This window comes from Lagopus leucura, unplaced genomic scaffold (assembly GCF_019238085.1).
Source record: "Lagopus leucura isolate 7727_CA_CO unplaced genomic scaffold, USGS_WTPT01 Super-Scaffold_100008, whole genome shotgun sequence".
NCBI lineage: Eukaryota > Metazoa > Chordata > Aves > Galliformes > Phasianidae > Lagopus > Lagopus leucura.
Window position 1 is genome coordinate 10,035,043 of NW_024962265.1, and position 13,088 is coordinate 10,048,130.

General features: G+C 40.2%; 1 protein-coding gene across 3 annotated transcripts in view; it reads right to left on the reverse strand.

Moving 5' to 3' along the window:
- Positions 1-4,087: 4,087 nt before the first annotated feature.
- Positions 4,088-13,088, reverse strand: part of CD36 (CD36 molecule) — a 38,064-nt gene continuing 29,063 nt past the window's right edge. For all 3 annotated transcript variants that reach the window (XM_042872340.1, XM_042872341.1, XM_042872339.1), the window contains exons 8-14: positions 12,205-12,274; positions 10,447-10,634; positions 9,506-9,624; positions 8,903-8,976; positions 8,125-8,179; positions 7,194-7,358; positions 4,088-6,509 (exon numbers count right to left, since the gene is read on the reverse strand). In XM_042872340.1, the coding sequence (XP_042728274.1) occupies positions 7,194-7,358; positions 8,125-8,179; positions 8,903-8,976; positions 9,506-9,624; positions 10,447-10,634; positions 12,205-12,274 (671 nt within the window). In that variant the 3' untranslated portion in view covers positions 4,088-6,509. The remainder of the gene's footprint in view (positions 6,510-7,193; positions 7,359-8,124; positions 8,180-8,902; positions 8,977-9,505; positions 9,625-10,446; positions 10,635-12,204; positions 12,275-13,088) is intronic.

A 13,088-nucleotide genomic window follows, 5' to 3' on the forward strand; every position in this document is an offset into this window, starting at 1 on the left:
GCAAGGTTGGATTGAGTACCTGAGACACGTATATGCAAAGGCCAGATTTCACAGGGGCTCTGTCAAAATGGCCTGATGAGTAGATTTAAAATCCAGGACCTTTTTGCCCTCTGCACTTATTGCCTCTTTTTCTGTCTTGTTCTCATTCCAAAACCTCTTTTAAAGATCTCAGTCCTGGAAAACACTGCTGTAGAGATAGAGATTATAAAAAAAAAGACCTCTCACGTGACATGCTCTAGGATACTTAAAAGACCCACAAGAGACAAGCAGTATGATATGGACACCATGGGGGACGCAGACCTTCCTAAACTAGCCACCAAATAGAAAATACTGGGTACTTTTAGGGATCTTGCGTTTACACAGGCAACTGAGACGGTTCACAACATTCCTGTTTTACATGGGCTGTTTGCATGTGCTTGCAGCACACACATTTGCTAGGGTATTACCACAGAATCACAGAATCACAGAATCACAGAATTGTAGGGGTTGGAAGGGACCTCCAGAGATCATCGAGTCCAACCCCCCTGCCAAAGCAGGTTCCCTACAGCAGGTCGCACAGGTAGGCATCCAGGCAGGTCTTGAACATCTCCACAGAAGGAGACTCCACCACCTCCCTGGGCAGCCTGTTCCAGTGCTCCGTCACCTCACTGTAAAGAAGTTCTTGCGCACATTTGTGCGGAACTTCCTATGCTGCAGTTTCCGGCCATTTCCCCTTGTCCTGTCTCCACTCACCACTGAAAAGAGTCCGGCCTCGCCATTCTGCCCCCCACACCTTAGATATTTATAGACCTGGATCAGGTCCCCTCTCAGTCTCCTTTTCTCAAGGCTGAACAGACCCAGTTCACTCAGCCTTTCCTCATAGGAGAGATGCTCCAGGCCCTTCACCATCTTCGTGGCCCTCCGCTGGACTCTTTCCAAGAGATCCCTGTCTTTTTTGTACTGGGGAGCCCAGAACTGGACGCAGTACTCCAGATGAGGCCTTACCAGGGCAGAGTAGAGGGGGAGGATCACCTCCCTCGACCTGCTGGCCACGCTCTTTTTAATGCACCCCAGGATGCCATTGGCCCTCTTGGCCACAAGGGCACACTGCTGGCTCATGGCCAACCTGTCGTCCACCAGGACGCCCAGGTCCCTCTCCACATAGCTCCTCTCTAGCAGCTCATCCCCCAACCTGTACCGGTGCATGCAATTATTCCTCCCCAGATGCAAGACTCTACATTTGCTTCTGTTAAACCTCATCCGGTTTTTTTCTGCCCAGCTCTCCAGTTTTTTTCTGTCCAGGTCTCGCTGAATGGCAGCATGGCCTTCAGGCGTGTCAGCCAATCCTCCCAACTTCGTATCATCAGCAAACTTGCTGAGGGTGGCCATTATCCCCTCATCAAGGTCACTGATGAAGATGTTGAACAAGACCGGACCCAGCACAGACCCCTGAGGAACACCGCTAGTTACAGGCCTCCAACCAGACTCTGCACCGCCAACGACGACCCTCTGCTCTCTGCCAGTCATCCAGTTTTCAACCCACCTCACTGTCCACTCATCTATCCCGCACTTCCTCAGCTTCATTATAAGGATGTCATGGGGGACAGTATCAAATGCCTTGCTGAAATCAAGGTAGACTACATCCACTGCTCTCCCCCCATCCACCCAGCCAGAGACAACATCATAGAAGGCTACCAGGTTGGTCAAGCACGACCTCCCCCTGTTGAACAGAGGGCTGATGGAAAGCAAACTCAGCAGTGTGGTGATGTTCCTGGAGTCCCAGCCTATGCAGTGCCTAGAGCCTGTGAGGGAAAGCCTTGAGTCCCACTTGTGGAACACCACACTTTCCCTTAATACAATCTACCTGCACACCCCTACTTTCAGCTGTGGCCTCTGGGAGAAATTCTCTGCCTGCCCATTCCTTTCCCTCCTCCTCCCCTTCACTTTTTCCCCTTCTTTCTCTGTACATTTGTTTGTTTTTTCATTTGCCCAAATGGAAGATCTTCTGGGACAAGATGCAGTACACCACACCTTATGGACCTTACAAACAAATGCTTATATCTGTAAACCTGTTTCATCATCCTTTGTGCAACAGTGAGAAGTTCTGGTTTCTTTCAGATGAAACCAAGTAGATTAATGACTTGTCAAAGGATAAAACAATCATAAAAATATTTAACAGGTCTCAGCTTGGAGCTGATTGATCAGAGATACTTGCTAAAACTGTCTCCTGTGCATGATGCATCACAGAGGTGGAAATGTATGTAATTCAAATGTATGAGTTTCAGGCAGTATAGCCATGACTGGTTTAAACTCATCTCTTGATTTGTTCTGAGTCCTAACTGAAACTGGACATTTTAAGATTTAGTCTTCAGCTTCTAGTAAATGAACAATAATCGGATATTACTGAATAGCCAGTATTACCTGGTTAAAACATTACAAGCTTTATCCAGGAATATATTTCTCTGGCTATATTGATGAGAATTTGTGGAAAAAAGGGGGAAAAAAAAAAGAAAAAAAAAAAAAAAGTAAATACATGTCCTTTGGGTGGCGCCTGCTGCAAAGCATTTGGTTTCTTAGGCTGAGCAAGGACCCAGCCTAGCACGGACTGGGTGGGCTCCAGCTCATCGGCTGCTTTGGGTACAGCTCTGAGACGATGCAATAATGGAGAGTCAAAGGCATCTGGTATGCAAAGAGGGCACAGAAATTAGAAAATACAAGGCATCTATTTATAAATGCAGTTTGCATTTGGTAAAGGTGAGTAATTTGCATCTTCATCTTCTTTCGATGTTTTGTTGTTTTTACAGTTGCTAAAAATATATATAAAGTGTAAAATAAGCATATTTCATTTGTTATTAAATTATTTAATATCATTACCATGTACAGCTGTGAATAAAACAAGTCCTTGACTAGTCTCCCAGTTAAAAGCATAGACAATGCAACATTTTTTTCTTTTACAGCGTAGTGGCATATTAACATTACCTTAACAGACACTGCAGGAAGAACAGGTTTTTAGAAAGGCTTCTAAAGCATTACTGCAGCTAGAAATTAAGACCTGGCACACCTGCTATGGGTTGTAATTATGTAGGCTGGCATATTTGGGGTCAAGTCTGATTTTCATCAATGACTTTCACCCATAATGACCTGGAATGGGTGTGGAATATGGGATGAGAGCATAACCAGACTTCTCCCCCAGCCCAACCCGCTGGGCCAGCAGAGCCAGCAAATGATGTTGTGATGTGCTGCCGGATGTGCCAACAGTATGCCAACACCTCCATCTCTAAGGATGTGAAAGCAGGCTCCTCTCTGACCTCAGTTCCTGATGTGGCCTCAGAATTGCTTCAGTTTGGACATAAAATCAGAATCATTAAAGACCTTAAAGACCATCTAGTCTGTCAACCCTTCACCACCAAGCCCACTAAACTATCTCCCTACACATCTACACATTTCTTGAACTCCTCCAGGGATGATAACTTAAACACTGCCTTGGTCAGCCTGTTCCAGAGCTTTTCGCCACTCTTTCGGATAAGAAATTTTCCAAATATCCAACATGAACTTCCACTGGTGCAACTTGAAGCCATTATTTCTTGTCCTATTGCTAGTTACCTGGGAAAAGAGGCCAACCTCCACCTTGCTCCAGCCTCCTTTCAAATGGTAGTAGAGAGCAATAATGTTGCCCCTGAGCCAGACTTCTTCTCTCTTCTTCTCCAGGCTAAACAATCCCAGTTCCTTCAGCTTCTCCTCATAAGACTTGTGCTCCAGACCCTTCTCTGCACTGCCCTTCTTCGGACATGCTCCACTGCCTGAATGTCTTATAGTAAGGAGCCCAAAACTGAGCTGTATTTGGTATGCAACATGCTGGCACATTTGAGTATTGGACATGCTGCCCCCAAAGTCTCCTCTTTTTTTGTAACCCAATGTAAAAATGCTGTATGTCATCATACTTCATAGGGCAACAAGAAATATGCGCATCCAAGTAGCAGTGATGTGCCAAACTACAATGACATCATAAGGAAGGCTAGGCACAAAATCATTAATTCATCAGTTTATAAAATCAGTATTTAGAAAAAGAAAACACACTCAAAACACCAAGGAAAAGAAATAAAATTAGTCCATTATTTAACAGAATTTATTTAGACATGAAGGTCTCAGGAAGAAAAGTCTGAGCTTTATTTTATTTGTATTGAGTTCAATAACATCTCTAATAAATGTTTATCTCACACGAGTTTGAACAAGTGCAAATAATTAACATTAGCCTTAATTACATCAATTAAGAATAACTGGAACCAACACTCTGAACAAAATAACAATTAATTTTAATTCAAGCACAGTCTAGGAGCAGAACATAGTTTGTAAGTCTGAACTTGCATTTAGATCAATGAGATTATACATATGAACAAACACATTTATGTGCATGCAAAATTGGGCCCTGAGACATTCAAAATCCTGGCATTTGACTTGCTGGATCACTGCTGCCAGAGAACCACATCATGCTAAACCACACTAATAGAGTAAGTGTTAAAGTGGTAACAGTGGAATTCAAACTAAAGAAAATTTAGCTTAAACAAAAGTGTACCAAATTCAATCAAAGCACTGCTGTTGTTCCTCTGGTGAAAATATCTCACCATCAGGTTCTGGCACACAGAAAGTGTATGTATATAGATGTACACATAAATATGTATATATAAAATATAGTGCATTATATATACATATATAAAATATGTAAAAACTTAGTGTCAGATCTTGAACCACAACAAACAGAAGGTGAGTCAATGGCTGTAATGGTACTCAATTTTTTTTACATGTCCATAGGACTCTAGGGATGTCTTCAGTTAAGTCATTGCCTAGGAAGCACAATGAGGAAGCAAATACATTAACTTTCTAAGTGAGAGCAGAACTTCTCTTTGGTGTCATGCTTCTTTCGCATTTCCTGCCCTGTTACTTTGCAGTTCCAGCTCATGACTGGAAAAAGCGACTCTCATGATGTATTATGTAGACTTTGACCTCATTAATAGTTCTTGGGGATTTTTATGATTCATCAGCTCTAATGCACAACAGCTACACAACTTTGTTCACAAGGAACATTAAACATGATGGATTAAAACAAGAAAATTTTGTTGGGTTTTTCTCTTTCTTCCCAAAGGGTGAAAACACTTTACTGAATATACCTATCAAAAGATACTGTCCTTTGCTAGCAAGTTAAACTTTTCTGGATTAAAATCTATTATAGTACTATTTCCAAGCATCAGATTATCAGAAGCTGCACTGTGTTTGATTTTCCTTTTTCTTTGCAGCCTTATGTGGACAAAAAAAATTGAAGAAATCTTATGTAATGCAGAACTCAAGCTCTTGTTCTGAATTCACTGTCTCCATGGGACACCCCATGATATTCAGCATCTGTCTCAAGGACACTAATTTCAAAGATATGGCATTCAGATTAAATGAAAAAGTAAATCATTTGTACAGATGGCAATGTTTGCTACCTACCTACTGGCTGACACACTTCATTAACCAAATAATTGCACATATTTCCTTGTGGCAGATGGCCTATCAGAGAAAAACTACGGCTACCTGTTCTCATTTATGCTCTAAATAAAAAATGTGGAACACTTTGATGGACCCTTTGGACCATCAAAATCATTATCTTTGTATTTCTTCTGTCTCCAGTATTCTGGGAAATTTTCTCTCCACCTTGAAGGAGATGTATCACAACACTCCCTAAGGGTTGCCTTTGGTGAAGTGGAGCTTAGGCAGCAAAGAGGCTGGTATGCAAGGAAGAGCCAGAAAGAGAAGCACACAGTAGAGAATACAAAGTGTAGTGGAGGATAGGAGTTAGGGAGTAGCTCAGATTACCAAATATCTGTGGGGCCAAACATTGATGAGCACCATCAGCAAATGAATGACTGTGGTATGTGCACACACCATTTCTGCACAAATTGTATAAACCAGGTATTTTAGTGAGTCTTATTAATTTCATGTTTTACAGTTAGTAGCTTTACATAACAAACTTCACATTCAACACAATTCACATCCCTGAATAAAGGATAGAGAGCAGTTCAATTGCTGCAGTTTCCATTCCTTGAAGGAACAGAAAGAAACATTTAAACCAGAGTATCATGGCTTGAGCTCAAAGGTGTTGTCATTCCCTAGCCTGCGCTCAGAGCTAAAACATTGGCAAGGGTCTTTCCTTTGTCTTGTAGTTCCTGGTAGAAAAGAAGTAGCAACTTGCATAAATGACAGAGGGTGGACTAAATTCCAACTGCATTTCAACTTCAGTCTGCTTGAATGTCATTTAAAACTCATAACAAGGTTCATATAATCAGTTATTTGAAAGTATAATTTCCACAGTGATCTCTGATGTCAGAAGTGAGGGCCTTTGTAAATATCAGTTTATTTGGGTTATTCAGTTGGTCTTCTAAAAATGGAAAAGCCCATTGAATTCCATTGTATGTGGAATCATACCTTTTGTCACTGACTTTTAACATGCTTGACTGAAACTTCATCCTTTGTCTACATTTGAAGACTTTTGTTACCTGTAGTGAGATAAAATCAGAATTTAGCATGTGGTAAGGTAGGTCTTCTTAAAAATGGTTCTTTACTACAGCATAATCTTTTCATTGTAACATTTGCATTTCTGCTTTATTCCACCACCTGGTTATCCTATCCAGGACAGACCTATATTACATCCTAGTGGGCCAGCTATGTTTGGGAGGTGTTGAGGCTCTCGGCAAGACTGCGGAAAAAAGTGAGAAAACCTATCCAATGCTCTTGATAATAAATGTAATTTAAAGTGAATTCCCTGAACCCCAAACAGTGATATGTCCTGGAAGAGTGCAGGAATCTACAGCTGAGTGGCCTTTGTCTCAAGGAAGTACTAGAAAAAGCTTCTGAACTGTTCAACGGCCTTAGATAAAATGTCTGTCTTCATGAAGTCACAACAATCACGCTGTCTTTTGGAAAAAAGAAATGTTGGTCCTATGGATTTAGTTCCCAATATCCTCTCCTGGGTATGCTGAGAGCATCCTAAAAAATTAAGGCTTGGAAGAGAATTTGAAAACATTATCTAAATTATCTACATTTTCAACAGAACTGAAATAGTAACTGCTGAGCATTACTATCACTTGAAAAATGACAATTGATAAACATGTAATAAATCTGAACATTTTAAACCCTGGAAAGAAGTTGCTGCTGAGAACTGAGCCATTAGTGTTACTTACTTATTTCAATTTCTTTGTTCTGCATATGAAATAGGAACCCATGAATGCAAGGAACAGCACAGAACCTGTGATGATTAATGCCATCTGCACCACACCCAGTAAATGGACCCGACCGGTGACCTTATTTCTGAACATTTCTGCTTTTTCATCTCCAATAACAGCAGACTGAAATAGTACAATAAAAATGTCAGTGAAAGGTAAATATGCAAAGACCTCACTTGCTGAATATATTCTTGGGATGTGTACATAGAATCACAGAATTATAGAATAGCTTGGGTGGGAAGGATCCTCAAAGATTTTCTAATTGCAATCCCCTTGCCACAGACAAGGTTACCAAACACTAGATCAGGCACTAGATCAAGTTACCAAGGGCCTCATCCAACCTAGCCTTGAATACCTCCAGGAATGGGGCATCCACAACCTCTACAGGCAGCCTGTTCCAGCACCTCACCACTCTCTTAATGAAAAACTTCCCCCAGATGTCCAATATAAATCTCCCTTCCTTCAGTTTAGAACCCTTTCCCCTTGTCCTATCGCTACCTATCTGGGTAAAAAAGTTGATTTCCCCCTAGTTTATGATCTTCTTTCAAATATTGTAAGGCTGCAATGAGGTCTCCCTGGAGCCTTCTCATCTCCAGGATGAACAAGCTCAGCTCCCTCAACTTGTCTCTGTAGGAGAGTTTCTCCAGCCCTCTGATCATTTTTGTGACCTTCCTCTGGACCGTCTCCAATAGCTCCTCATCTTTTCTGAGCTCGGTGTCCCAGACCTGGACACAATACTCCAAAGGGGCCTCATAGGGCAGAGCAAAGGGGGACAATGCACACATATCATAGCATGAGTTTAATTGATTAATTTCAGGGCAATAAGACAGAAAAAGTCTTGTTTGTTTGTGCTTTTTTGACAGTGAACGTATGCAGAAGATATACTAACCTCATTTAACCAAAGAATAGGGAAAACATAAGGTTTTTGAACTTTTGATAAAGCCCTGGAACGAGAAAATAAAACGCACAGAATGTTATTGTTAGCTTGTTGCATACACCAGTCTCTCTACTTAAGCATTTTTTCACCTTCAGTAACAGCTGTATCTCCCAGACATACTTCTATAGCAGTTTTGGATTGAAAAAACAAGCCTAGAGTTTCTAATACTCATTTTACATATTAGGCAATTATCTCTAGTCTAGCCTTCCATGTGCAGGCAGTCAGAAGAAAGAAATGCTGGACACATCTATGTATTGGAGTAAAGGTCTGAAAATCTGTGTGGTATTCACCAAAGAGATGTACAGAAGCTGTACACGGACATTTGGGCCAATGAAGAGAAGTGAAGCAGAAAGAGGACCCTTTACCCTTCTGACAAAATTCAACCAGTGACAGAGAACGCATAAATCACACCTCTGAATTTATTACAGAAAAATGTATTTTCCTTTCTATTTCATTCTCTACTTGAGTTTTGTAAGAATGTTATTTTTAAGAACATGTTGTGCTGTAAGCTTCTATGGGGAAATCAGATATGTGTCAATATATTTGGGCAGTGCCTTGCATACGAAGGCTGCTTTCACTGAAATTTATATTCTCTTGGAAGTTGTGACTGAAGTTTTTGCGAGACACAGGAAGAACTTTGGCAAAGTATTCTCATTTCTTCTTTCTCCATTTCTACCAGTGTACTTTAACATGAAGTATATAAAAACAAAATAATAAAAAAATTACTTACTCAATTTTTGTTGAAGGAGTCACAAGCAGGTTTACTTGCAGTCTTTTGGCAAATTGCAGTGTAAAACCAGTGGTCTAAAAAAATGGGAAAAAAAAAGAATCCACTAATTTTATTTTTTTTTAATTGGATGCATAAAAGCATAAACTAAAAGCAGAAATTGGCTAAAAGTTTTGCACCAGTAAGAGATGTAAATTTAATTGGCAGAGGGCAGAAAACACTTTGCATCATATCTTAGTCTTAACAAAGGTCAGATCTTTTCTTCATCTCTTTTTCAACTTTTAACTATTGAAACAGTAGTATAAAAGCAATAGAAAGTATCTCATAAAAAGAATTTTTAAAAAGCAGTTGAAAGTCATAGATAAACTTCAACACGCTTCAGAACTTTGTGCAATCTATTTAATCCTGTATTCCCAATGAGGAAAAATCAAAGCTTATTTTCCAAACTTCGAATGTCAGACTAAGACAAAGTTGCTCTAAATTTCCCCTGCTAAAAGCTTAACACCTTTGTGAGCAGATCTTAAGAAAAGATCACAAAAATATTGCATTCTTCGCTTGTCCCTCTGGTAAAAGACTGAGTTAGAAATATTAAATATTTGGACTTACAGGCTCTACGTCTAGAAATGTCTCATGCTCCTCCTCATTTGGGCTCAGACCTTCAACATCATGCAATATAGATTCACTTGCATGAAGAAAATGTGGAAGAGAGATATACACTGGCCTTCCTATATGAAAGCAAACAAATGAAAAATTCATTTGAATCATTAAGCCTTGCTTCAGTGCTCATCATCTGAAGCTATTTTCTATGCACACATGATTTGTCATACAGACAGAAAGAATCCTGAAAAAAAATCATTAATATCTCCTCTGTTTCCACCAGAATAAATTGAGATTTTTTTGTGATTCTATTCTCATGATGAGAATGTGAATGGTGAAATAAGTTGTGGTTACAAAATCCTGTTACTTTGTGTCTATGCCATGGAGTTGGAAGCGTTCCTAGCTCCACACGGAGGTTAGGATCTTTCACTGTGTCACCCCATGCTCGTGATCTTTTTTCAGTAGAAAGCAAGCCTGAAAGGAACTCATGCTGCCCACCCTGCACCAAAAGAAGACTGTGTACATTTTATTGTACCAACGTAAAATTAAGCTAATGGTGTCTCTCACTTGATGCTTGTGCACATAGTTGTGTACACACCCACACATTGTGGGTGTGAATTATCATAAATACAAAGACTGTGACTCTCTGGCTTTCATATAGTTCCTATATATAGTTCCATTCCTTTCCTTTCTGTATGCGTATTCCTGAGAAGTTCAGTAGCAATCTTCAGTATCATGTATTTTTCTTCATAGTGCCATGCAAGAGAGAGAAATATTATAGCCATCACTTTGGGAAATGAGGCTACAAAAATGGAAAGCTCTCACAGGTAGCCTGTGGAAAAGTGTGCAGATAAATACACTGCTGGATCCTAGAGCAACACTTCGGCTACGGGACACATGCTTTCTCCCCAATCAGATAACATGTTTGGAGTATCACGTCCTTGCCATACCTGCTTTGCAGGAGCTAATGTCTAGGACTCCAGCCAGCGTGCAGTTCTGTGATATGACCTGATCTGTACAGAAGCAGTAGTTATCTCCAACATCAATCGGTGATGCAAACGCTTCGCGAGGAACTGTGAAACGATACAGTGGAATTCCCTTCACGGTCTTCGTGGTCTGGTAAACTCCATAGATTGATCTGAATATAAAAGAGGAGAAATGTCACTTGGGTTGAAAATCTGAATTTTGCCTCTGAAAAGAAAGAAGTACTTCACAGAACCCATGTTCAGCAGTTTGTAAGGGCGTTCCTCAGTAACAAAGATTATTCTGTACAGTCACAAAGGGGTGTACTCACTCAAAGATAAGCACAGTAAGACACAAAAAGGCAGATAAAAATACCAGTAAAGAATATATACAAAATGAATACACTAAGAGCTCTTTTTTGCTACACTTTTCTACAGTCACTGTTGTAATGAAATGTTTATTTTTTTTTTACTACACTAGAGATTGTTAACAATATATATGCTCTTGATTACAGTGCTTTCCTGACCTCATGTTAAAGATTTAAGCTTTATGGTGCTGGCAGCATATTGGATATTACCTTACTCAACTGCATATGAGCCAAAATACCACTTCAAACTGTTTCGTTGATACATTACAAAATAATAAAGAGATATGGTTGGTATGCAGTAATCTAACCAAGGCAGCAACACTTTGTATTGAAGCCAGAGGAAAGAAGGATTCTGCCACTTGCAACATGGTGAGAAACTTTTCCATGACCTTGTTTCATCCCAGACCTTTGGGAGGTTGTTATTGCCCTTCTTTGTTCATTAATTGTGAGAATTATATGGTCAGAGGTATCTCTCAAATTATGCTCAATTAATCTAAAGAATTTTATAATTTCTGAATTGTAAGTTTCCTTTTCCATAACTTGAGAAACATTGCCCAGTTTTGAGATACGATTACTTCGCAAAAAAATAAAAAATAAAAAAAAATCTGCATGTAAAAACAGTGATCTTTAAAAGCAAACAATTCACAAAACATATGATCTGCTTTATCCCTTTTTAAAAGGAAGCAGATGTTTCCAGGCAGCAAAATAAATACTGGGATCGAACCTCCCAAAACAAATACACTCTGATGCCCTTAGTATCTCTTCAATTTGATTTAAGATATCTCACTGGAGAACTCAGAGACACCAGATAACCAAAACAGAAGAAGCATGCTGAAAAGCCATCAGCATGGGATGAATTAAGCAGGTTTGTAAATACATAAAATATGTAAAAATAGCCTGTGAGAAAACAATTTTGAGTATCTAGAGGCTGACAGCAAATTCTCCTCTGCACAGATGATGTTCAGCAGAAATCACCAAAACTGGCCCAGCCAGTCCCTGCAGAGGGGCGAACTGCCAGCTCAGACCACATAGGCAGGCGAGGGGCTGTCCTGATCCTAAAAGATCAAGTCTTTGAACCCTGTGGGTTCCAGTGTCTGTAACACCTCATAGCAGTGTCTCCCTCTGTAATAAGCAAAGGCATTCCCAAATTACACACCTGTAATTCTCTGAAATGAAACACACCATAAATAACTTACTACTTGACACAAATGAAAGTGGTAGAATTAAGCTCACGAGCGCAGCTCACACATTAAGTCATGTTTAGGTGGAACAGTTATGTGGTACTGCCTCAGCAATCTAAGCTCCAGCAGAGATCTCTCCAAAATGAAAGAACACTGGGAAACACACACGCATGCACAGCAGGAAGGGGCCAGTGTACCTGCAAATGTCAGAGGAGAAGAAGCGTAGTACCTGATTCTTCTTAACAAATGGAGGAAATGATGCCCCATCTGTAAAAAAAAATAATAAAAAAAAACCCATTAATTAATTTCTAGCTCAATGCTCAGATGTTACTTTCCCATAAAAAGCTAAAAGTAGCCGTAATTAGTCATTTGTAGAGAAAATATTTATGTCAGTTATTGTATGATGGCAAGTATTCCACAGAACTGTTTTTGAGAGTGAGCCAAATAATAATGGCAGCATTTTTTTTTTCTTTTCTTTTCTTTTTTTTCCCCAAAGTTGACAATCTATTTATTCTCAGAAAGAGCAGTGATGCACTGGCACAGGCTGCACAGCGAGGTGGTGGGGGTCACTGTCCCTGGAGGTGTTCAAGATGTGGCACTGAGGGACATTGTCTGTGGATGTGGTGGCATGGCTTGGGGTTGGACCGGTTGATGTTAGAGGTCTTTTCCAACCTTAACAATTCTGTGATTCTATGATTCTATATCCTTTGCCTGTTGTGATAAGACAAGGGAAATGGTTTCTAAGTAACAGAAGGGAGATTTAGATTGGATATAAGGAAGGATTTCTTTCTACTAAGGGTATTTGAACAGGTTGTCGAGACAGGCACTGAATACCCCATCGCCCCATCCTTGGTGACATTCAAGGACATTCAAGACACCAGGCTCTGAGCAACCTCATCTAGTGGCAGGTGTTCCTGTTCATTGCAGAGAGCTTGGACTAGGTGACCTTTAAAGTTCCCTTCCAAATCAAGTGATTCAAGGACTAGGGAGGTACTCTCTTCCTGTACTCAGCCCTGCTGAGGATACATCTCAAATACTGTGTTCAGTTTTGGGCCCCTCACCACAAGAAAGACATTGAGAC